This window comes from Prunus dulcis, chromosome 4 (genome assembly GCF_902201215.1).
Source record: "Prunus dulcis chromosome 4, ALMONDv2, whole genome shotgun sequence".
Taxonomy (NCBI): Eukaryota; Viridiplantae; Streptophyta; class Magnoliopsida; order Rosales; family Rosaceae; genus Prunus; species Prunus dulcis.
This window is the reverse complement of record NC_047653.1, coordinates 1,182,245-1,205,766: the sequence shown is the minus strand read 5'-3', so window position 1 is coordinate 1,205,766 and position 23,522 is coordinate 1,182,245. Positions and strand designations below refer to the sequence as shown.

Here is a 23,522-nt window from a genome sequence, read left to right as displayed (position 1 = left end):
AAGCTGAAACAATTTAAGAAACAAATAATATAAAAGAGTATATTTCACATCAATTAAATTTAACAAGTTATTGCTTTTTTTTTTTTTTTTTTTGAGAAATTCTATGATTGCATTCATAATTCAGCCAAAAAAGTCACTAGCCATAAAAGGCCAATACAAACTAGCCACAAAAGGGCCATTACAATAACGAAGCGGTCTAATATCAAAATCAAGAAAATCAGGTATGTCTTCACTAACGATCTGGCAAGATCGAAGAAACTCTGACATAGGCATCCCAACTAAGATTGCAAACTTAGAATAATAAAAAAAAGATAAAGCTTGAAAAAAAACCAAGCCATAACAATACAAATAAAACTATCACCAAGGATAGATGAAAAGCTCTCACAAAGGAGAGATGAAAAACTCACACAAAATGAGAGGTGAAAACTACACAGAGAACCCAAAGAGTCTCTGCAACTTATTCCAAACATAAAGAAATTGCAAAAAAAATGGTGGTGGAGATCCGACCCCGAAATGCAGGTGAAGATTTGACGTTGAGCCGCAGCCGCCTTTAATGGTTGGATGAAAATCATAACAAAACTAAGACAAATAGGGACAACCCTTTGTCTCTGAAAATGGGGGAAGAGGTAAACGAATCCTAAAATTAATTGAATACACCCTATGATCTAAGTACATCATAATATTTTAATCAAAATGCAAAATTCACTAAATACACCCTATTTAACTATCAAAAATACCCCATGGTGCACCCTAATACACTCTATCACACAAACACTCTAATACCAATCTTAAACCATATTTCTCTTTTTACATAAATTCGTGCTCTCTTTTTAGATTTTGAGTTTGCATCAAAATCTTTAATTTCTTAAGTTGTTGTGGGAGTAGATTTAATAGGGCAACCTCATAGTAGGGGGGAAAAATAAAAACAAAGAAAAGGTTTCAATGTCCATACAAAGATTCTATATGCAATTTTTGTATGAATTATCCCAATTTTGTTTTCTTTTATGACACCAAATATTGTTTTCTTCTCTTTATGTTGAACAAAAAGGAGTAAACAGTGAGTCCAGCCGTGGTTTTTTTTTTTTTTTGGGGACGAAACAACCAAGTTTATTCTTCAATTGATAATGATGGTTGATATTTGATTAAACAGAATATGGTATAAATATGGTGTACTTATTAAAATTATATTTATTTTATAATAAACCTGAGTTGGTTTATGAATGCAATGTATTTGAAATGTTAAGATTTCAATTTTCAGTGAAATAAGAAATTAAAATGACTATGTACAATGAATCATTTGTAATCTACGTGTTGCTTGCTTTCTTATGCAAATACCATATGCATATTGTAAACATGTTATTGGAAATTAATTTAACTAAAAATTATAACCGTGTTTTTAATCACAAACGTTTTCTTGGAAATCAATACTTCAATGAAAAGCTTGTTATCTCTTTCATGTGACTTGTTTCTTAACAATCCGAATAAATATTATTTCTTTTACGAAGCCATCAAACTCAGATGAGCCGAACTCGATATCAACATGATTATTGATTAGAATCGCATTGTTGATTATATATCCAACATAGGAAGCTGTTCATCCGAAAGAAAAGAAGAAGAAACAAAAATTACAATACAGAGGGAATGGCTGAGGGAGTGAACGTTGAAACTTAAGTTAGGGCAGTTAAGAAGACGTAATTCATTTCACCAGACTCCCTATACGAAATTTAAAACATGAGGATGATGAGGTGCCAAACCCAGATGATATCTTCTCTCTCTCTCTCTCTCTCTCTCTCTCTCTCTCTCTCTCTCTCTCTCTCATGCATGCTTCGCATTTACACCTCTCCTTCCCTCCATAAATGCTATCGCACCCTCTCAATACGCTCTGCATTAACTCCTTCGCTGTCACATCCTCTCCACCTGTTCCTCTTTCTTCTCCCCTTCCCTAAAGTCTCTCTCTCTCTCTCTCTCTCTCTCTCTCTCTCTCTCTCTTTCGCTATTTGGATTCTATCTCCTCTTTTTTCTCGTCCGTTTCTTTCTCTCTCTCTCTCTCTCTCTCTCTCTCTCTTCTTCATCACCGCATTCATATTCTTAAACCCCTTTACAAACTCAACAGAAATCTTCAATCTGCTCCCGAAACCTCACAACAATCACACGGGAACGGAGATCTTTCTTCCCCGTAGTCTAGCTAGCTCAGAGGGTCAGCTACTTTGACCCTTAAGCTTCCATTAAGTCACCATTTTTCTTTTCTTTTTTCCTAACTAATATATATGCATTAGTCTAACGGATTTTGTCATATTCTTTCCTAAGTCCCCGTTTATAATTTCTAGAAAAAAAAAGAAAAAAAAAACTTCCGTTATTTTCAGCACAGAGAGAGAGAGAGAGAGAGAGAGAGAGAGAGAGAGAGAGAGAGAGGGTGGGGATGGAAAACCGAGATCGAGTTTAGTGGGCGTTATAATCCTTGTTTAGCGTGTTTGAAAACTCATTAAGTATTATCCCAGTCATTTAGCACGTAAGAACAAAAAGGCTAATGACTTTCTGAAGGCCCAAAACCGTAGTTCTAGTCCTTTCTGCCCGTTTGTTACTTGAACTAATCCTATTTAGCTTTGCTCAGACACTGCCAGAGAATCTATTAAAAGTTCAAAAACCCAACAACCCCACACAAAGAGTCAACCCCCAATAACACCATACCCAGCAACTACCTCTTACCTCTTCAGAGTCAAAGAGAAGAGAGAGAAGAGAAAAAGGGGAGAGAGAGAGAGAGAGAGAGAGAGAGAGAGAGATGAATGGTGTGCAGTCTAGTCTAGGGTTTCTTTGAGAGTGAGATATGTATATGGCAGCCGGAAAAATGCTTCCGGCGAGGGACAAGTGCATGAAACTTTCATTTAGGGGAAGAAAGTTGTAACCTTCCCAGCTAATATCATCGCATCTCAGGTCAGTATTCTTTTAGGCGGTGTGGGGTTTGTATAATATAACTTTTGAGATTTTGGGAATTTTTATTTTTCTAGATACATGTACATTCACGAGTATATATGCGTGTATTTTGTCATCCCAAGCGTTCATTCTATATAGGGATCATAAATATATTAGCATATATAGGGTTTTATGGGATGCATTTGAAGCAAAATCCTTTTAGGTCGAAACGGTAAATCTTCAGAGAGAGAGAGAGAGAGGTGGGGCTGGGGGGAAGACTTGTATGTATGTAGATACATGGTTTACAGCTTTATCCTGTACAGAAATTTATTTCTACTTCCAGAATGGAAATACAGATCACTTGCCCTATAAACTTACCAACCATTTATTATGCTGTAGCTCTCAGATTTTTAGCTTCGGTATTTCTTACAAATTAATTTTCTCGTCCCCAAGTTTTTTCTTTCTATGGATTGGGCCGAAGTAAGATGGTTTATTTATCTTTTCTTAATTTTTTAAAAATGTTTTTCTTTTTCTTCACTGTTTGTTTATAATTATATATATTTTAAACTAGTTTAAAGAGTCTTAATTCCAAAAAAAACCTCTCTGAGTGTTGTTGGTCTGAGTTCTTTAACATGTTTCTCAGTGTGCGGTGCCCTTTGTTTTTTTAATGTTAAATTCTTTGTGTTGGCAGATTGAAATTAAGACAAGAGAGATAAGTATATATCTAGAACAATATTCCTAAATTTTAGGGATTCGACGAGGAGAGAAAAATGTATCAGCCAAGCATGTTCGAGAATCACCACCATATCCTAGATCATATGACGACCAGCAGCACCCACAAAGCCTCGGAAAGTACTGAAGTACTAGGAAAGAGCAGACTGCTGGACGATGATTTCGAGACCAAATCCGGCACCGAAACGACTACGGATGCTCCCTCCGGCGATGAGCAAGATCCTAACAACACCGGTCCACGCCCCAAACGAAAACGTTACCATCGCCACACCCAGCGTCAAATCCAAGAGATGGAAGCGTAAGCGTTTTGTTGTGTTGTTTTTTTAATCTTGCTTTTTAGGGTTTTTGAGATCATCAACTTCATTACACAATTTTTGTCGATCAAAATTATCAGATTCTTCAAGGAGTGTCCTCACCCAGACGACAAGCAAAGGAAGGAGCTGAGCCGTGAACTAGGGTTAGAGCCTTTGCAAGTCAAATTTTGGTTCCAAAACAAGCGCACCCAAATGAAGGTAGAAAATTACAGACACACTTATGTGTATGTAGGAAAAAAAAAAAAAAAAATTCAATATGCGTTTCCTTAAAGTCATTTAGTTCCAACATATGAGGAATTATCCTTTATTATCTTTGAGACTTTATTTGACTTTGTAATAGTTATTAAGGACTTTAATTTTATGCAATCTCTATACACATTAAGCTCTCTCCAATAACTTGGTTTACTTTTGTGTATATGTTTTGACATTAACTATGATATTTATTCTTAGGCTCAACAAGAACGCCATGAGAATTCAATTTTGAAATCAGAGAACGACAAGCTTCGCGCCGAGAACAACAGGTACAAGGAAGCCCTCGGCAATGCCACATGCCCCAACTGTGGAGGACCAGCTGCTCTTGGTGAGATGTCATTTGATGAGCAGCATTTGAGGATCGAAAATGCTCGTTTGCGTGAAGAGGTGATGATCAAAACACAATTAATTGATTCCATTTTCATTTTTTTTAATAATCATTTTTCACTATAAATGACTTTGGTTTATTGCCTGACCTGTACAGATTGATAGGATATCTTCAATTGCTGCCAAATATGTTGGCAAGCCTTTGTCAAGCTCTTTTTCTTCTCACATTCCACCCCATATGCCTTCCCGCTCCCTTGATCTCGGGGTTGGCAGTTTCGGGGCTCAATCGGGTTTTGTGGGAGAGATGTATGGATCATCAAGTGATCTTCTCAGGTCAGTTTCAGTGCCCACCGACGCAGATAAGCCGATGATTGTTGAGCTTGCCGTGGCAGCCATGGAAGAACTCATTAGAATGGCTCAGGCTGGAGAGCCTTTATGGGTCCCTGGTGACCATAACTCATCTCATAATCATGAAATTTTGAATGAAGATGAATACTTGAGGACGTTTCCTAGGGGAATTGGCCCCACACCATTGGGTTTGAAGTCTGAAGCTTCAAGAGAATCAGCGCTGGTCATCATGAATCATGTTAACCTTGTTGAGATTCTCATGGATGTGGTAATTAACATATATAATTGAACATTAATTGAACTTCTAATTTAATTGGAATTTGACTATATATCTCTAAATTTTTCATGATCCATGATGCATTTCAGAACCAATGGTCTACTGTCTTTTGTGGTATTGTTTCAAGAGCAATGACCCTCGATATCCTATCAACTGGAGTAGCTGGGAACTACAATGGAGCCTTACAAGTGGTTAGTACACACTAATTAATCTGAATTTGCAATGACTCAAACAATTAACTTGTAAAACATCCTCAAAGCAAAAGTCATATATATTTTGTATGCTAAAAGGCTACATTTTCTTTCTATAATGTATAGATGACAGCTGAGTTCCAAGTGCCCTCGCCACTGGTTCCGACCCGTGAGAATTACTTTGTAAGGTACTGCAAGCAGCATGTTGATGGAACTTGGGCAGTGGTTGATGTTTCCTTGGACAACCTACGCCCAAGTCCAATTTCAAGGAGTCGAAGAAGGCCATCCGGTTGCTTAATCCAAGAATTGCCAAATGGTTACTCCAAGGTGCACAATGTTTCTTACTCTTCTGATTAAGTTACATAGTTCATGTGTTTTTTTTTTTTTCTCACGGTTTTCTTTGCATGATTGTGTAGGTTATATGGGTGGAACATGTTGAAGTGGATGATAGGTCTGTTCACAACATATACAGGCCTCTAGTTAACTCTGGTCTTGCCTTTGGGGCAAAGCGTTGGGTGGCTACACTTGATAGGCAATGCGAACGTCTTGCCAGTTCAATGGCCAGTAACATTCCTGCTGGAGATCTCTGTGGTACACACTCATTAATCTTAATAATTTACTTCCCTTTGTTAACTAATGGTATATATTTTCCTTTATATCAACTTCATGGGTTTCCAATTCTTATAGTATTATATATACACAGTGATAACTAGTCCAGAAGGGAGGAAAAGTATGCTGAAGCTGGCACAAAGAATGGTGATGAGCTTCTGCACTGGTGTGGGTGCTTCTACTGCCCATGCATGGACAACATTATCAGCAACAGGTTCAGATGATGTGAGGGTCATGACCAGAAAAAGTATGGATGATCCTGGCAGGCCTCCTGGGATTGTGCTTAGTGCTGCAACTTCCTTCTGGATTCCAGTCCCTCCCAAGAGAGTTTTTGATTTCCTGCGAGATGAGAACTCTCGTACTGAGGTATAGATATTAATTAAACATGAATATACATCTCAAATATTAGGGCATTTCCGATTAAACATACATATTCATTTAATTTGTGTCATACAATCTTCAGTGGGATATACTTTCAAACGGTGGCCTAGTGCAAGAGATGGCACATATAGCTAATGGTCGTGATCCAGGCAACTGTGTCTCCCTACTGAGGGTTAATGTAAGTCTCCTAGAACATATATGCATCGAGAGTGTGAATCTAAACTATCGCTCAAGTTAATTATTGAATGATTGTGCGGTTCAAATTTACAGTCTGACATCATAAACATATTTACAGCCTAATCATAAACATATTTACAGCCTAATCATAAACATATTTACAGTCTAACATGATAAATATACGTGTGATAGTATAAATATCATCATAAATTTATAAATATATCCTCCTAACCTTAGTATTTAATTAAAAACTATGGTGACCAAGCTAATTAATTTCATGTTGCAGAGTGCAAATTCAAGCCAAAGCAATATGCTGATACTTCAGGAGAGCTGCACAGATTCAACAGGGTCATACGTGATTTATGCTCCAGTTGATATTGTGGCCATGAATGTTGTGTTGAGTGGTGGAGATCCAGATTATGTTGCACTTCTGCCATCTGGTTTTGCCATCCTACCAGACGGGCCTACTGGGCCCGCAGGAGGAGGAGGAGGAGGAATTCTTGATGTTGGGTCTGGTGGGTCCCTACTCACCGTAGCATTTCAGATCTTGGTTGATTCAGTTCCTACTGCCAAACTCTCTCTGGGATCTGTGGCCACTGTTAACAATCTAATTAAGTGCACGGTTGAGCGGATTAGGGCTGCGGTCACATGTGAACAGAACGCATGACAATTAGCTAGATAGCCTTTATAGATGGTGAGCTCGCTTATTTATTAGTTAATTTTTGGTTTTTAAGGAATTTCACTTGACTAATTACATTTAAATTTCTTTGTCTTTGCAGTGGGAAAGAGGTAGAAGAAGAAAGGAAAGAATGGTGTGGTGGGTTTACTCAGAAATTGAACGTTACAAGGGGAAGAAGTCAAGAACGCACCTTTGTAATATCCTTGCGTCGTGGTGCCAAAAAAAAAAAAGCAAATCACCACCTCACAGGGGTAGTGGGTTCGGGTATTGACTTTCCCTAAACAAAGAGGAAAGTAAATTCTCAGGCCTTGTTAATTGTTAGTTTATAAAGTTCAGAATAACTCTGTTCACCTTAAATTTACTGTTTTGCCCTAGGATTAGGGGGGCAGGGTTAGGAGATTAGGGTTCATTGTAGTAGGGTGGTAAGTTCATAACTGTTTAAGCGTCTTACTTTCCTTGTCATGTATGTGTAAGAAAGAGGTAATATTTAGTTGGACTTTTGAAATCACATTAACAATGGTTTCAATTTCACATGTTTTGTAACTTCCAGAGTTGTTAGGGTTATTTTTTGTTTATGTGATCATATCCAGAAATCATGGATGCTGGATTAAGGAAAAATGAGCATGTAATCTTCTTGCTAAGATTTTATTTGGGGCACCACATCGTATCATGATCATCGTTGCCAACTCCAATTACTTAGGATATTAATGAATGAAAGATCAATTTGATTCTTGAACACTCATAATATCTTAACCAGCCTCTTAAGTTACCTAGACAAATAAATTATCCGTAAATGCCTATGAGTTCTAGTTCTAGTTCAAGTTCCTTGGGGATAAGACAAGCAAGTGCATCCTTCGTTGTATGTGAAAAAAATAATAAATAAATAAAGCTGAGTTCTCCAAGTCAATGAGATAAACTCTCATGCAACGGGATATCATTTTTTTTCTATCCTCGGCCAATAACACAATAATATGTAAAATAACTTTTTCACATATTAGTGTGTTATTGGTTGGAAATAACAAAATAGTAATATTCCCGTTAGAGTAAGTGTTTTTGCAAGTCAACGTCCAGATGCTGAAAAGGCTGTGTACTTGCTGATTTGATTGATTAACAATATATATACAGCAATATTTTACTAATGCAACCGCGTACGTTGTTTTAGGAAGTGACAGCAACATCGGTTATAGCTTGCCTTTTTGATGCCATATATAAATTGCTTGTTTGTGATGAAATATTTCGAGTAATAAAATCACAGCATCATCTCTTCTCACTCACTCTCTATATATTTGCAGAAATGACTGAAATTGGAAGTTTCAGAGATGAACTTCAATATTATTACAATTTATGGTTTTAACCTAATGACTGTAAAAGTTCACTGAAATCACGTACGAACTCGATTTTTATGAGGCCAAATAAATTTATAGTTTTAACCCAACCTAATGGTTGTTGAGATCATTCAATGTGTAGCAGAAAATTTCAAGGGCCCTCTAGGCTCTAACACACCACCCCACCCCCCAAAAGCGCCCAGCGCATCCCCTCTAAAATATAGAGGTGGTGGTGTTAATTGCTAGGCATCATCATCGCTCAGGGACTCTGAGAAGGAATAAAGCCCCCCAGCCTCATATTACCAGCTGAAGAAATTAACTTCATTTTGCTGCACTGCAAGCTTCATATTCAAATTATCTGCTTTCATCTGTCTCTGTCTCCTCCTTTTGTCCCCTTAAGCATTCAATATTTCTTTGTTCGTTCATATCATACGTAATTTTATGTATATATGTATGTATGTATGCATGCATGTATTTATACGTATGTACTCAACTCAACAATACTTTGAGATTTTTAGACTTTTTAGGATTTTCCATCTCTCAAAGTTCTTTAAATCACCAATGTGCTAAACAAACTGATGCAGGCCTACGTACCAAGTTACGAAAATATTTTTCTTCCAAAGAAAATCAGCTATAGCTAGCTGATAAAACATATACCTAGGGCACCCTAGGTGTTTATTATTTATTAACATTTTTCTTTTTCTTTCAATTTTCTTGTTTTTTGTCTGATTATTTTTTTGATTTAACCATTTGTAATTGCTTTTGTTTGCCGGACTTTCTCATCCTTACCATGGTACCACTAATAATATTATTACATGTGTCATTATTTTTAATATTAAGAGCTCGTTTGGGAGTGAATTTAGACATGTTAGAATCACTTATGAGGAGAAACGCATGAAAGGTGTTTCTCCATAAAACCACTTAAAGTGATTAATATATATAGAGAAGTGATTCTCCATAGAAAAAAAAAATAATGAATATTTAGTTGCATGATCAATAAGTTTGATCAAAATAAATTGCATATGTGTAATAATGAATCACATAAAATTGTAAGAACAAGAATGTCCCACATGAACATGATGGCCGTAAACTAGCAACTGCACAGATTACAAACATATTGCATTGAGTATGTGCCACACCCAACAAAATTAAATATTTCTGACTGTGACACAGAAAAAGAAAACAAGTAATAATCTGTGATGCTTGAGACAAGGTAATTAAAGACGATGGTTGTGAAGAGCAGGGTCTCTTTATTTGGCAATGAAATTCGTTCCCAGAAACTAAAAAATATGTGTATGATGTGTATGGCTTTAATTAAATAATTAATTAGTGTGAATTATAATAAAAGGACGTACGAAAGGACCAGCAGATGTAGATGAATGAATATAGGAAGACAGCCAATTAGCTACGTACCATATTGGCAGAGAATTAACTGTTGATTTGCAGACACTAAATCGCGTTTCCTGTAATTTCTTCTTCTTCTTCTCCTTCTCTCTCCCTCTCTCTCTCTCTCTCTCTCTACATATATATATATATATATATAAAATAATTTAGGGTAAGGCACAGAAACAGATGGATGGTGAGTTAGTTGCGCTTTTATTGAGTTCATGGGAGAAGTCGTACTGGTTAGGTTTGCTTTGATTCTTTTGTTTCTTCTGTGAGTGAGAGCTTGCTAGCGTGACTTGTTCTATTGTTTAAAAAAAAAAAAAATTAATTACCTGGTTTTGGTTGCATATGCATGAATGTCCGATTTCAATGACCAAACCCAACAGTAGAAGAACTATTGGTCATGAGGAAGAGGTCTTAACTTGAGCCGCTAAATTAAACAGGATTCTGTTCACGGTTTCGAAACATCATCAGCCTTGGGAAGTGCATTGATTTTATTAAATAATAAGAAAACGACATTAATTTTAATAAATTTATTGATTACAAAGGATATTTTAAAGTTTATGGTATATATAGAGGATGGGGCTGAATTAGGAAAAAACTTTCTTGTAACGGAGGTAACATTGTTTTGCTATTCTCGGCCAGTAACACATTGATAAGTCAAAAATTATCTCACGTGTCATCGTCTTAGTACGAAATAGCAAAAAGTATTATCCCATTGCATGAGAGTTTTTTTCACAAATCAGGGGACATATTTTTTTTACACACAATAAGACACTTTTTACACACAAACAGTGTGTCCCATGATCCTCACCCTATATTCAATCTCTTTTAACTCCGCTTTACACACAGGCATTATGGTAAGGTGTAACCTTCACTATTTTTGTCAGTTTAATTACGCTTCATCTCACAGTATCCAGCTTAACAAAATTCTGATATGGATTTATATTTTTTTATATATTTTTTTTTTACTAGGAATTTTGAGAAAACGAAACTGAAGCCCGGTCATTCTATGGCCTAGTCGATTGACCATTAGCAAATGGCGCACGACACAAATACATTTCATGCACTACGTAGCAAATGAAGACAAAACAAAAAGAATGATATGAAAGGAAATTCATTAAATTTGATCAGAATCCAGAGTAAAGTTTATTATGGAGGGCAGGTTTCCGAATAGTAGCATTTAGAAATCTCAGGAACTTCATCACAACTCTGCTATCTATAATAGTTATTACACTGTAAAGACACTAAAAATCAAATGGAAATAAAATAATAAAAGAAACGAAAAGGAATTTGACAAATCACATCAGCATCCTTCAAATTTGATTCAGCTTTAGCTTTCAATTCCATGCATGATGGCGATGTCTTGATAAGAGCAAGCTATGGAGCCTTTGAATGACTTTGCTTACAAGAACTACCACTGCGAACTCCCCTGCAGAATGTATAAGCAAGACAAAATATGGATTGCAGAAAAGTCCCTCATTTAACAGAATTCATCCAACAGTTCTCTCCTACAAAGGAAAAACATCACCAACCCCTCATCATATTTAGTAGAAGATAGTCTAAAAGTCTAATAAAGACAATAAATTTTGTTTTTAAGAGCCTCATCTGGGTTGTTTTGACAGCAAAGATGAAATGCCAGATAACAATATGGCATGAGAAATTGTGACCTTTGCTGCAGAGATAATGTGCATGGTACAAATTCCACTATACATGTACAAGCTGGCTTGAAGCCAATGTGGTGCATGCCCCAACAATAATGTAAACAAGTTGAGAGAAAAAGAAGAAACTCATATAAGGCTACAGTGAACATGGAAGACGACCTAACTATGCTAACTCCGCAATCGTTTTCTTTGACTACCTTCTTCAATAATTCCCTGCGATTCAGAAGAAAAAGAAAAATCAAAATAAATACATAATTTTACAGCACAGCTTCCACAAACTGGATACTGCTACTATCAGGACACCATACCCACAGTTCCCATTTTTATCAGGATAGTACTACTAGTAAAACCTTAAACATTTTCAACCTCAGTAATTACTAACATCTGTAGTAGCATTCACATGCACACCATAATATTCAAACTCGGACATAGGAATAATATAAATGAATGTTGAAGATTATGATCTTCCAAAGAAGAAAATGTGTATTGAATCACTGATGAAAAAAATTTAAAAAATGATTAGGGTATTTATTGTTCTCAGATAAGATTTTCTGGAAACAAGATATAAACACAAATTAAAATGAAATATGGAGACATACCACTTCATCTTGTCCCAAACCTCCAGAGGATACCACACTTGACTCCGATCTGCATTTAGCATGCACTATAGGACCTAACTGCGACCTATCCATGCCTCCTGTTGATCCATCAGGTGCATTCAAGTACACAGCACCTTTATACATCCATTCCTCTGTCTCGTCACTATAAAAATCATCAAAAGGTTCTCCACATAACGCACATGAATTTTGATCCTCATCAGCAGGAACAGCCATTTCTTCATCACTCTTCTTTTCCACAATGGTCTCAGCAGGCATAAATCCAGGAGCTGCATCAGTACCCAAGGCCTCTGCACCACTGAGCCACATGCTCGTATTTACAAACCATTTGCGGGAGGGCTTCTGCTTACGGTTTTTAGACATACGGTTCTTTGTTACATGCCAATCCATATGACTACTGTGCTCTTCTTGGCACTTGAACCTAAGGCCACAGGTTGTGCATTGTCTTGGGAGATCACTGTATAGGGCCTTTATTACAGATTCATGACGCACCTTGAGAAGGTCGGCATTAAACTCAATTCCTACAGAATCCTAAACATTAAATAACTTGGTTGAGATACGACCCAAATAATGCATTGTAAAATCAAATATTCAAAATTAGACAATCTAGAGGGATATCATTCAAATACCTGGACAGTGCTTTGATTTGTCAATGAGATCAAACCTTGAGCCATAAGAGAACTAAACAAACCAGAATATGCACTCCCGGGCTGGTTGCTAGAGACAACTGGACCAGGGTTTCGAATGGAAAGTATGCCTTGTGAGGAAGGGGGAGGCGGACCTGGGGGTAGAGGTGGCAAGGCTTCTCCTCGTAAATGCAAAGCGCTGTTTGGGACATAGGGGATACGGGGTACAGGATTTGCCATAACTGTGCTAACAGCACCACCATGCCCTTGCAAAGTGTATCTGTGATTTAAGGATGGTAACCCCAAATAAGGTGGCCCGGGAGTTTCTGCAGATGAAATAAAATTCTCTCGTGCCTCCTGGGGTGGAAGAAATTGTGGCTGTAAAGGACTGGCCTGCACCTGGTTTCGCTGATTAACAGGCATCGGCCTGGCATTCTGACTGGTCAATTGAGTTAACTTTGTCGACCGCAACAACTTATTTTCATAACCATCCAACTGCTGCTCAGGCACATATAAAGAATTATATGGAGCTTGATTTTTTACAGTGTTGCTATAATTTATTGAACCATACTGACTCCTCTGGTTCTGCAATGCAAAAATTGAGTGGCCAGGAGGAGGGTGAGAATTATGTACGTTTACTGGAGGCCTTGAACCCATTGACACTGGTATAATGGGTCGAGAGTCAGCATTAACAGTGTCAACACTAGAAGCACCCATTCTTGATGCAACAGCTATGGGCCCATGAAGTCGTGCATCAACATCTGGAAGCTTGTCAACAAAGGCAGACATTTTCTCACCACCTGAAGATACACCACTTGCCACAAAGGGCATCTGGAAATTCCTACCCCTTCCTCTGGCATTAAGGGGATTCTGCGAAGACTGAGAGAGATGGAAAGGAATATTCCAAGCTTCTTGAGGGTAGCGAGAACCCAGACTATGATTTGTCTCAGATTGGAATCGAGATACCGTACTTGTTGATCCACGACTGAACTGCAGGAACAATATTAAATTTTCACAGATGAGTACAAATGAAATTCAAGAACTGAAGTCCATAATAGAGGGCAGCAGTGAAGAAATACACAAGTCTTTACTATGTTTTACTGAGAAAAAGTCAACAAAAAATGTGCACATTGGGATCAGTTTGGGCTACTTTAGGAAAGAAAACCAAAAATGTTCCGTTGAGTAAAGGATAGGGATTTAGAAAGAAGTAAATATTCGTGGTTTAAACTTCAAAGCAGTCGCAGATGCACACAAGAAGAATCAAAGAAATAAATTTGACCAGGACCTCAATTAAAGGTACCACAGAATCAGGAAACTCTGACTAGTCCAAACTACTGGTGGCACACAGAGGCCTCAGGAAACTCTGACTAGTCCAACCACACACCACCACCACCACCCCCCCAAAAAAAGTCAATAAATAAATAAGGCCATAACATACTAATAAATAAATACATGAAATGTAAGAATCTAGCAGGATAACAGTACCGAATAATCTGTAAATATCAGGGAAGCCATTTTAAAAAATTGCAATGCAAATAACTAAGTGAAAAAACACACGTGCAAACATCAATATCATGTTAATTCTAACTAAACAAAAATGCTCAATAAAATTGTAGAGGGAACATACACCAAGCGGGGGGACTGGATCTTCAGTTATAACAGAGGACTGTTCGGCTGAAGGTAGATGTGCCTGAGTAGACCAAGTACTCCTACTATCTGACTCCAAGGGGCTCGCATTCAGTGTTCCAAGGCTGGGCCTTGCCCTGTAGCTTCTAGAAGGTGGTGCAGTTGAAGGCAAGTAATCATTACTCCTACTCTGGTCTGCTAAAGTTGGGCTCATATCTTCCCAATCAAACTCTTCCTCTTCGGTATTCTGCCACGACATTTGAGTTGCCTTATGGTCTAGACCATTCAGGCCCAGCCGCCCAACCAGAGGTTTATCATTTAAACTTCTATCTCCACTGTCTTTCCCGTATGCATCAATCAAAGCTCTTGGTCTCTGATGTTCTAATCCATTACTGAGGTTATTATATGTAACAGAAGTGTCAAATCGTTTCTGACTACCATCAAGATAGCGTTTTCCTCGCAATTCATTCGGCTCCTCGTCTCTACCAATTGCTCCACCAAGTCTATAATCAAACACAGAATTAGATGGAGATGCCCTTTCACCAAACCTTTTAGGGGAATTCTCTGCGGCAAATTCATCAACTGCCGATGGTAGAGATCTATCAAGCCCAATATCTGAAGGTGATGATGATCTTGCAAGCCTAGTAGTTGAAGATGGGTGCAACCGATTGGATCCCAGGGAAAAAGGTGAATGACTCACACTTCCAGTTGAGTTCAATCTTTGGGATCCAACCTGCAAGGATAAAACCATTGCATTATCAGGATCATACTTGTCATACATAATGGCAGGTTTCTGAGCTTATAAATTTTTAAGTTTAAGTTACTATTAAATGCTGAGTTCTGCAAGATTCATAACAAATTATATATATATGAAATGTGACAGTTGTATAATGTTTATGTACATAAATTTGGTTACAGAAAACAATACATATGAATTGGAATTCTCTATGTTGAGAAAAGTCACAAATTTTGATTGATAATATGAAAAGCTTAAAATACAATTCTAAGCCGTGTTTACATAGGCATCAAATCCAAATCCCATCAGTAATTGGAAATCCTAATTAACAAAACATAAAGGAAGTCCTAAATCAACTAGGAAAAGCAAACCCAATCCTTATGGGAAAATACAAAAAGATTTTTATTTTATTTTTTAACCTAAACTTTCCTAAAAAGTTAAAAATTAAAAATACGTATATATATACTTATCAGCCAATTGTCCTACTTTCGCTTATGTAAATACTCTGTGCAAAATGAGAAGAAATACTTTACTAAGATCACTGGTGGTAAAGCCAAATCAATTATCAAATAAGTGCAGGCTGCGGCATATTTTCAGAAGAACAAAACAGAGAGATTACATGGAGAGCTTACACTGTCTACATTTGAGCTATCCAATTGACGTAAATACTTTGGATTGACATGGATGCCATGAGTCGGTCGAGGAGATTCAGAAGCCCTCAGAGGAGTTGATCCTGATGATTGTTGGTTTACTAGTGGAGAAAACTGCAGTTGCTCTTCAATCCTGCGAAGGACTGAAGGTGGAAAGACTGCTGACCAAGTGCCAAAGAGATGGCGCATGGCAGGATACTGGTTAGGGTTTACTTGCCTGTATGCCTCGCAAAATACCTACGTAAATATAAACTCATGTGAAACTAGAATTGTGTGATTCTCAAAGAAATCTTTGAACACATAATTGGAAAATAGGGGAAAAAACATATATATCACATTCTGCGGTCAGATTAGATCACCTCAGGTAGGCGGGAAGAGAAGTACTTGGCATAATCCCGGCCAATATTCTTCACAATACTATCTAATAGATATAGCGAAGGCAGTTTGTGCTCAACTGGGACCTGCAATAGACAAGTATTAAACAATTAACGCAAACTTCAAACTGGCTAACATATAAACAGCACTGCGACTTCTTTTGCTGCAGGCCTGACACATATTCCAATTCAACTGGAGTTGAATCTTCAATTAAAGAGAGAAACTATGATGGAATCTTAAAAATATTATCACAAAATTAGTTCTGGTCCTAGTTTTTACCACCATGCGTGTGTAGTATTAAGGTTGTTGATTCAATCATAGCTACAAACACTGGGAAATTTCACTTCTTGTTTGTTCATCAAAACCAAGCTTCTTTGTAACCCAGGCGTAACAAACTTTTTTTTTTGCGGGTCATTCTGTTCATAATATTCATATATAAACGGAAAAAAAAAAAAAAAAAGGAGCGAGAGAGAAAGAGAGAAAGAAAAGATTACAACTTTTGAAGTTGTTATTCCCAATTGAGTGACATCGAGCATCTAAAATTTAAATTTCTAAGAGAAAAAGATGAAGCTGGGCTGCGTCGTAGCAATTAGAACTTTAGAGTAAAGATTGCTATTTTTTACAATTCCTAGAACTCAAACAATTACACGAGTTAAATCCGGGGTGCAGAGAAACAGAGAACCCCCAGCAAAGCTCCGCCCAATAATCAAAAAGAGGTAGAAGCAACCCGCGGGTACCGAAACAGACCTCGAGAATCCGGGCGCAGATGGCGTCGGCGATGCCCTTTCCATGGTCTCTCTGCTCGCCGGCGATGATGGTGAGATCGGTAATGATGGGTTTGGAATTGAAGATGAGCTCCGCCAAGACCATTTCGTAAAGCTGCACAATTTCCTCGGTGCTGGGCGGCGACACGTCGTCCTCGGGCGAAACCCTTAGGTCATCGTCTCGTTGCTTCAACAGAGCCCTGAAGCGGTCGACTATCGGAGTCGGAGGTTGAGGCTTTTGAGCTAACTCATTGCTGGGCATGGCCTTCGTACCCGTGGCTGCGCTGGAGGCGGCGATTAAGCGGTCGTGTGGGAAAGCGAGGGTTCTAGGGTTTTCTCGGGAGAGTAAGAGCTTTTCCGAGGCCATGGAAGTTTGGGAAAGAATAATGGTAAGTGCTTTGGGTTAGGGAAATTAGGGTTATTGAAGTCTGGGTCTTATCCCACCACGGGAGGGTGAGGATTGCATTAGGGTTTGCACCCACCACCATAGAAATACAAGAATACGGTGTGATTTTGATTCTGGAAGCAACTGCTACGAATCGTGGTGTCCTCCTCGTTCCCACTTTTAAATTTCTTTCTTTATTCTACTTCTCCTCCAAGGAACGACAAGCCGTTTACCGTCGTCTACTTCCCTATTATTGTAGGCACAAAGTCATTTTTCGCCCCTAAAATTCCTTGAATTTCTACTTTTGTCTATGTGGTTTTAATTTTCGCAATTTAATTCATGTAATTTGATATTGATTACAACTAATAGTGTGTTTGGATGCGGTAAAATAATTCGGAATTTTAATAAAAGTCGGGATTTGAAGCGTGGAAAAGGGAAAGTTCAGCGTTTGGCAAAATCAACTCAGAATTTACCAAATTACATGCAGAAAATACCTTGGGAATTCCACATATAAAATCTGGAGTTGAAATTCCATGGTAATAGGCGGAATTGTACAATTCCCAACAAAGAGGGAATTTTCATCTTCTACCGGTCAAATCTCCTCGATAACCTATCTTTTGCCCGCTAAAATTTTCATCTTCTGTCTGCCAAAATTTCAAGAATAACCTATTTTCTTCAAATAGAACAAGCCTGCGCGCCATGGGTATTCGGTTGATGGTGTTCTGCTGAGTTTTGCTGCTGAGTTTTAGTTTTCAATTTATTTCCTTGTCGTTGGCCTCTTTTTTGTATGCTTTTCATCCGTGGAACCAGGATTTATCCTATCTGTCTTATCTCTGCATTTATTTTATTTCTCCTCTCTGCCTTTCAATTTGACAAGAATATTTTCTCTTCCAATCAAGGTAAGAGTCTCAACTATCCAAACTCATCTTTCTCTACTTTTCCTTATAGAAAATGAGAAACAGTTTCTCATGTTAAAGACAATTCCAACTGAGAGAAAGAAGAGAATGGTGCTGATGTTTATTTCATCGAGAGCATAGACACATTTTATATTCAGTTGACATCTTTAATTTTTGCTATTTTGTTGAAACATTGGTTGGGATGATTAGCTTCATTTTTCTAATTACGTGATTTATGTTTTTTTAAATTAGACAAGCTACAGTTGCAATTCTTTACATTGGTAACAATTGAGGTATGTGTTGTTAGACAATTGTTATATTGCACAAGTCTTTCTAATTATATATATAATCATAATGTGTTGAACTATGCCAATTATTCCTATCCAGTTTTTATATACAAGACTGTTGTTATAAAAAAAATGTTGTTACTTCGAAGTAAATTCTTATTATGTGATGACTATCCAAACAGGTGAAATTGTAATTTCTGTCATTTTGTAAATTCCGCATATATGACATTCAAACGCTGAAATTTGCAATTGACGTAATTTTTAAATGATGTAATTAGAAATTCCGTCATTCACAATTTCTATGGAAATTAGAATTACTTCATCCAAACACACTTATGGATATATTAAATTTTCATTCAATTTCATGATGAAGCAAACATGTGTCGAAGAGAGATATTTTAAATGGAATTTTGGATGAAATTAAATGAAAATTTAGGTGTCTTTATGTGATAGAATCAAACTAAATGTTTTAAAGTGTCAAAATTAAAATTACATGGACTGAAGTTGACAATTGGGTAAATTACACGGAAAAGTGACTTTTTTTCCGATAAAGTAAATACCCCGACATGTCGTTTTCCATGTTTAAGAAGCCAAATAAAGGATTTCTGCAAACCCACTCCGAGTAGGAGAAGGAGTTATACGAGACGACAGCCAACAGGAGTTTGACCCCTTTTTGGGTTAGTTTCTTCCTTTCAAGTCATGCATTTCTGATTTCAAGGAGGTTTTGGGTTTGTTTCTCATAAGAATATTTTGCCTCTTCTTTGTTCTTGATGAATGTTTTTCGCATCCAAATGGAATATAACTGAGGGAAAGATCAAGTCGTGTGGTTTGTGGAAAGTCTGCAGAATTTTTCTCTCTCAGAGTCTCATGTGATGCATTTCATATTAATAATTAAATAGTATAGCCGCGCGGCTGTACTATTTTAATATATACGAATATTCTAAACGTATAGCCGTACGGCTATACTCTTTAAATATATGAGAATATTTTATAAGCATAGTCGAATATATTAATATTTAAATAGTATAGCCGCGCGGCTATACTCGTTAAGTATATTAAAGCCGAACGGCTGCACTATTTTAATGTATAATATTCTAGAAGTATAGCCACGCGGCTATACTTCTGTGAATATTTTCTAAGTATGGCCGAATATATTAATATTTAAAGCGTATAGCCGCGCGGTTATACTGTTAAAATATATTAATATTTAAATAGTATAGCCGCGCGGCTGTATTGTTTTAATATGCAGGCTTTCCGTACTTGGCCTCTGCAGACCACCGCCATTTCAATCCATTCGCGCGAGCTTCGACCTGCAATGCACCGCCCTCTCCGAAGACCCGATTCATAGCTAACTCCGAACCCGACCCTATCGAAATCCCAGCTCCTAAGCACTCCTCCTTCCTCTAATCTCTCGTTCAATTCACTTTCGTTTGTACACAGTTCGACCTCTCTAAGACGACACCGTTTTGCGTTTCAGATTCAATACTTTGCCGCCATAATAATCGGTGATCATTTTTTATTTTTTTTTTACAATGGAATTTTACTTTACATTTGTGAAGGTTTATCGAATTGAATCTGTTATTGTTGGTTTTTGGAACCCCAGGTTTTGATATTGCGCCGAATTGCTTCATTTTCGGACTGGATTTAGAGGTATTCTTCGTTTCCAATATTTACCTTCTGTTTGGTTGCTGAGAAAGCTGTGGGGAAAATAGAATTGGGTATAGGTGTATAATATATGAACAATTTGATATAGTTGCTGCTGAATTCAGGGATTCATGCCCATCTCTGTAGTTTATTTTTATGGATAGTCCTTTTTTTCATTCAGCTTTTGTTTATGGTTGAAGTGTGTCTACTTTTGTCTGTTCTAAAGGCCAAAGTTCATCTGGAATGACTTAATTGGAAGCACAGGTTAAATTTTTTGAAAAGTAATATTTTACTGTACTTAACAGGAGAGAACAGGAAGTAAATAGAACTGTGGATAAATTCCAAAAGGAGGGGACTGGTATTACTTGGAATTGTTGTGCTCTAGTAATTGTCCATGTTTTGAGAAATAACTTTTGGACGGCGGTATTTCTGTAAATCATTGTTAAAGTGCAATAAAATCATGAAAGATATAGGTCCTTTGCTGCATTCCACCTTTTTAGCTGAATGTTCGCACCTCACTGTAAATTAAGAAGGTTTGAAGTTATTTCTGAACTGACAGATCATTTGGTATAATAGGGAAACTATCTGAACTATGGATGCAAGCTCTTTAATTCTAAACCCCAAAAGGCAGAAATTGGATGGAGGAGAAGAGGTGGAAGGAAGCAGCAAGAGTTTAAGTAATTTGCCTGATGTGGTTATTCAAAAAATTATCTCCCTGCTTGAAACAAAAGACGCAATCAGAACAAGCATACTGTCTAAAAGATGGGAATACTTATGGACATCAATTCCCAATCTTAACTTTTATAAAGGGCTGTTTGCTGCAAGATCTCCCCTGGTGAATATTGTGGAAAGAGCACTTCTTCTTCGTGGTCCTGCTGATATAGAAACGTTCGATCTTACGTTTCCAGTGCTAGATGATGCATGTCGTGTTAATGCATGGATTGATGCCACAGTAAGGCGCAATGTTAAAAAGCTTTATCTCTACCTGCATAGCCTCAAAGAACCATTTTACTTGCCTCATTCCTTATTTACTTCTACAACACTGGTGGCCGCAGAACTAGATATTCCTTTCCTTTTCAAGGCTCCTTCTACTGTTTGTTTCTCAAGTCTAAGGACCTTGTCTCTTAGGTCCATTGTGTTTTCTGATGACTCAACGCAGCAGCTGTTTTCTGGCTGTCCAGTCCTTGAGGAATTATCTATAGAAGATTGCAAATGGATGAATCTCAAGTTTGTGAGTATTTGTGCTCCCAAGCTTTTGAGATTGACTATAACTGAATTAGATCCGCAACTTTCCAGAGGTTCAGATGGTTGTCAGATTATGATATTTGGAGTTAGTCTGACATATTTTATTACAGGGGCAAGCTCCTAAATGAATACTGCTTTTATGACTCGTCCTCACCTAATGAAGCTGAGATTCATCTTTCTTATAATTTTACTAAGAAATTGAGACCCACTGCTTACCGCTTGTATAAGCTCCTTAGAGGGCTCTCTAGTGTGAAGGAATTAGTTTTCTCTGATTCTAATGCCTTTGAGGTATGATTTCTTCTCTTTTATTGATTACACTTGTTAATTTGTTGTATCAATATCTGTTTACAAATTGCATATATTGCATTAGCAGTTTGTGCCATGAGTAGCTTGCCTAAAATCACTCAGTCTTGATGATCGACTTCATCCTGTTCTTAGGTGGTTCTAAGTAATGCACCAGAACTTGTTGCCCAGATGCCCTTGTTCAATGATCTGACCACTTTGGTACTGGAAGATTCGGTATATATTGATAATAAAGCACTGTTGACGATGCTCCAGTACTGTTCTTGTCTTGAAACTTTGGTATTCGTTGAGGTAACTTCATAAGAACTAGTAAGGTTTTCTCTTGTATGGTGTTTTTGTGCAATGTTGTTAAAATGGCTAAGTTTCGATGGTTTAGGGGATTGGCCTGTCCTCGGATCATGTAGAAGATGATGGGGTGTTGGAGCCACTGCCTCCATGTTTCTTATCACATCTTAAAATGATTGAAGTCGGTGATTTTTCCGGAGATCAGAATGAGCTTAATGCATTGGAGATTTTGCTAAAGAATGCAATGGTCTTAGAGAATATGCTTCTAGCTTGCTCCACGGAATTTCAAGGGGGACCAGAAAAGAAAACGGAAATTGCCAAACAGTTATCAGATCTTGCCAAAGGACCAGAAAGCTGTGAAGTTGTTCTTGTTTGAGCCCAAGTTTTTAATTATACTCTAGACTTTAGCTTTTTTTAAAACCTGCTGACTTGCAATGACCTTCTGTGTTATTTGGTTGCTAAACTATTTGCAGAAACACTTGGCACATGCACATTTTGGCAAAACAGTCAATAGCAAGTCTTCAGATCATAACCAATGGTCAACGGTTACTTTCTGGCCATCTGATTGCCTTTGCTTGCCTGACTAATTCATAACTAACTAATTTATAAACCTTTTATAATCCAAAGTATGTAACATCATGTTATGGCTAGGGCAGCCAATCATACAATCTTGTGAATGTTAGATGCCATGAACCTTCTGCAAGCACCTGGACTAAAGTCACGTGCAGTAAAGCAGTGTACCATGTATGTATCCCACCAAACATAAAAACGACCTCAAAGCAAGAAGGTCCCCTACCATTTGTTTAAGCCACGACCAATAACTCGTGCAAATTACATGAAGGGTCAAATAAAGACACCATTCCTTAATGCAAACAAAACCTCTGTTATTATCAGCCAGACAGACCCAACTAGGCCAACTTGGTGACATCTTTTATCAGCCGTCAAAAAATACCTTTCAATTGAAACAAATTTCGATCGTCCAAAATTAAAATATGTTGCAAAAGAAACATTGGAAATCAGCATCATCATCATGCACTGAAAGAACAAGTTGGGATTTAAGATGCAATGCATACTTAAAGCACCTCTCCACAAGAAGGGCCCAGGTGTCTGTCGTTCTCAATCAGATTTTGTTTCTTATTGTCAATCATTCAACTCAGAGTGTTCGTCGTTTACATATGCAGAGTTGGAACGTGGCATGAGTTTGCGGTCTAGAATTGGCAGTAGCTGGAGAAAAGGTGTGTTTAGGTGGCTTGAATGGAAGTTGGTGAATTAAAAAAACAGGGGCAGTTTTGTTTTTACTAGTTATTTGAATTTTATGAGTTGTGAGATCTGCATTTCCAAATAATGATGGCTGAGATTTTTGTGGGAAACAAAGGAGGAGGGAAAGACCAAAGTGAAGTATATTTCCTTGCCGACAACCCTGACTCAATCAATACAAGTTTTTATCAAGTTTAATGGAAGAAAAAAATACGTGATGAAAAGGAATCTATGAAGTTTAATGGAAGGAAAAA

At 37.5% G+C, this 23,522-nt stretch overlaps 3 protein-coding genes across 6 annotated transcripts; 2 read left to right on the top strand and 1 right to left on the bottom strand.

The window, feature by feature from the left end:
* Positions 1 to 1,986: 1,986 nt before the first annotated feature.
* On the top strand, positions 1,987 to 7,740 carry LOC117624947 (homeobox-leucine zipper protein PROTODERMAL FACTOR 2). Of its 3 annotated transcripts, none has more exons than XM_034356482.1 (12): positions 1,987 to 2,197; positions 3,602 to 3,940; positions 4,037 to 4,154; positions 4,407 to 4,595; positions 4,693 to 5,151; positions 5,250 to 5,351; positions 5,478 to 5,678; positions 5,768 to 5,942; positions 6,055 to 6,326; positions 6,424 to 6,519; positions 6,805 to 7,212; positions 7,298 to 7,740. In XM_034356482.1, the coding sequence occupies exons 2-11, from the start codon at positions 3,681 to 3,683 to the stop codon at positions 7,183 to 7,185; spliced, it is 2,253 nt and encodes a 750-aa protein (XP_034212373.1). In that variant the 5' UTR covers positions 1,987 to 2,197; positions 3,602 to 3,680; the 3' UTR covers positions 7,186 to 7,212; positions 7,298 to 7,740. The 3 variants fall into 3 exon arrangements, with proteins under 3 accessions (XP_034212373.1, XP_034212372.1, XP_034212374.1); XM_034356481.1 differs by having other exon boundaries at positions 1,987 to 2,931; XM_034356483.1 differs by lacking the exon at positions 1,987 to 2,197 and adding an exon at positions 3,007 to 3,390.
* Positions 7,741 to 11,108: 3,368 nt separating this feature from the next.
* LOC117624613 (polyadenylation and cleavage factor homolog 4) lies at positions 11,109 to 17,558 on the bottom strand. Of its 2 annotated transcripts, XM_034355966.1 has the most exons (7): positions 16,950 to 17,558; positions 16,187 to 16,288; positions 15,810 to 16,064; positions 14,443 to 15,174; positions 12,819 to 13,805; positions 12,172 to 12,720; positions 11,109 to 11,785 (listed from the first exon to the last, which is right to left on the bottom strand). In XM_034355966.1, the coding sequence occupies exons 1-7, from the start codon at positions 17,331 to 17,333 to the stop codon at positions 11,741 to 11,743; spliced, it is 3,054 nt and encodes a 1,017-aa protein (XP_034211857.1). In that variant the 5' UTR covers positions 17,334 to 17,558; the 3' UTR covers positions 11,109 to 11,740. The 2 variants fall into 2 exon arrangements, with proteins under 2 accessions (XP_034211857.1, XP_034211858.1); XM_034355967.1 differs by lacking the exon at positions 11,109 to 11,785 and having other exon boundaries at positions 12,554 to 12,710.
* A 2,265-nt stretch (positions 17,559 to 19,823) lies between these two features.
* LOC117625856 (F-box/LRR-repeat protein At3g26922-like) lies at positions 19,824 to 22,557 on the top strand. The gene is given in 6 exon segments (XM_034357436.1): positions 19,824 to 20,039; positions 20,138 to 20,184; positions 20,755 to 21,518; positions 21,521 to 21,711; positions 21,862 to 22,017; positions 22,103 to 22,557. Coding segments are annotated over 4 exon segments (1,380 nt in total). The 5' UTR covers positions 19,824 to 20,039; positions 20,138 to 20,184; positions 20,755 to 20,770; the 3' UTR covers positions 22,388 to 22,557.
* The last annotated feature ends 965 nt before the right edge of the window (positions 22,558 to 23,522 follow it).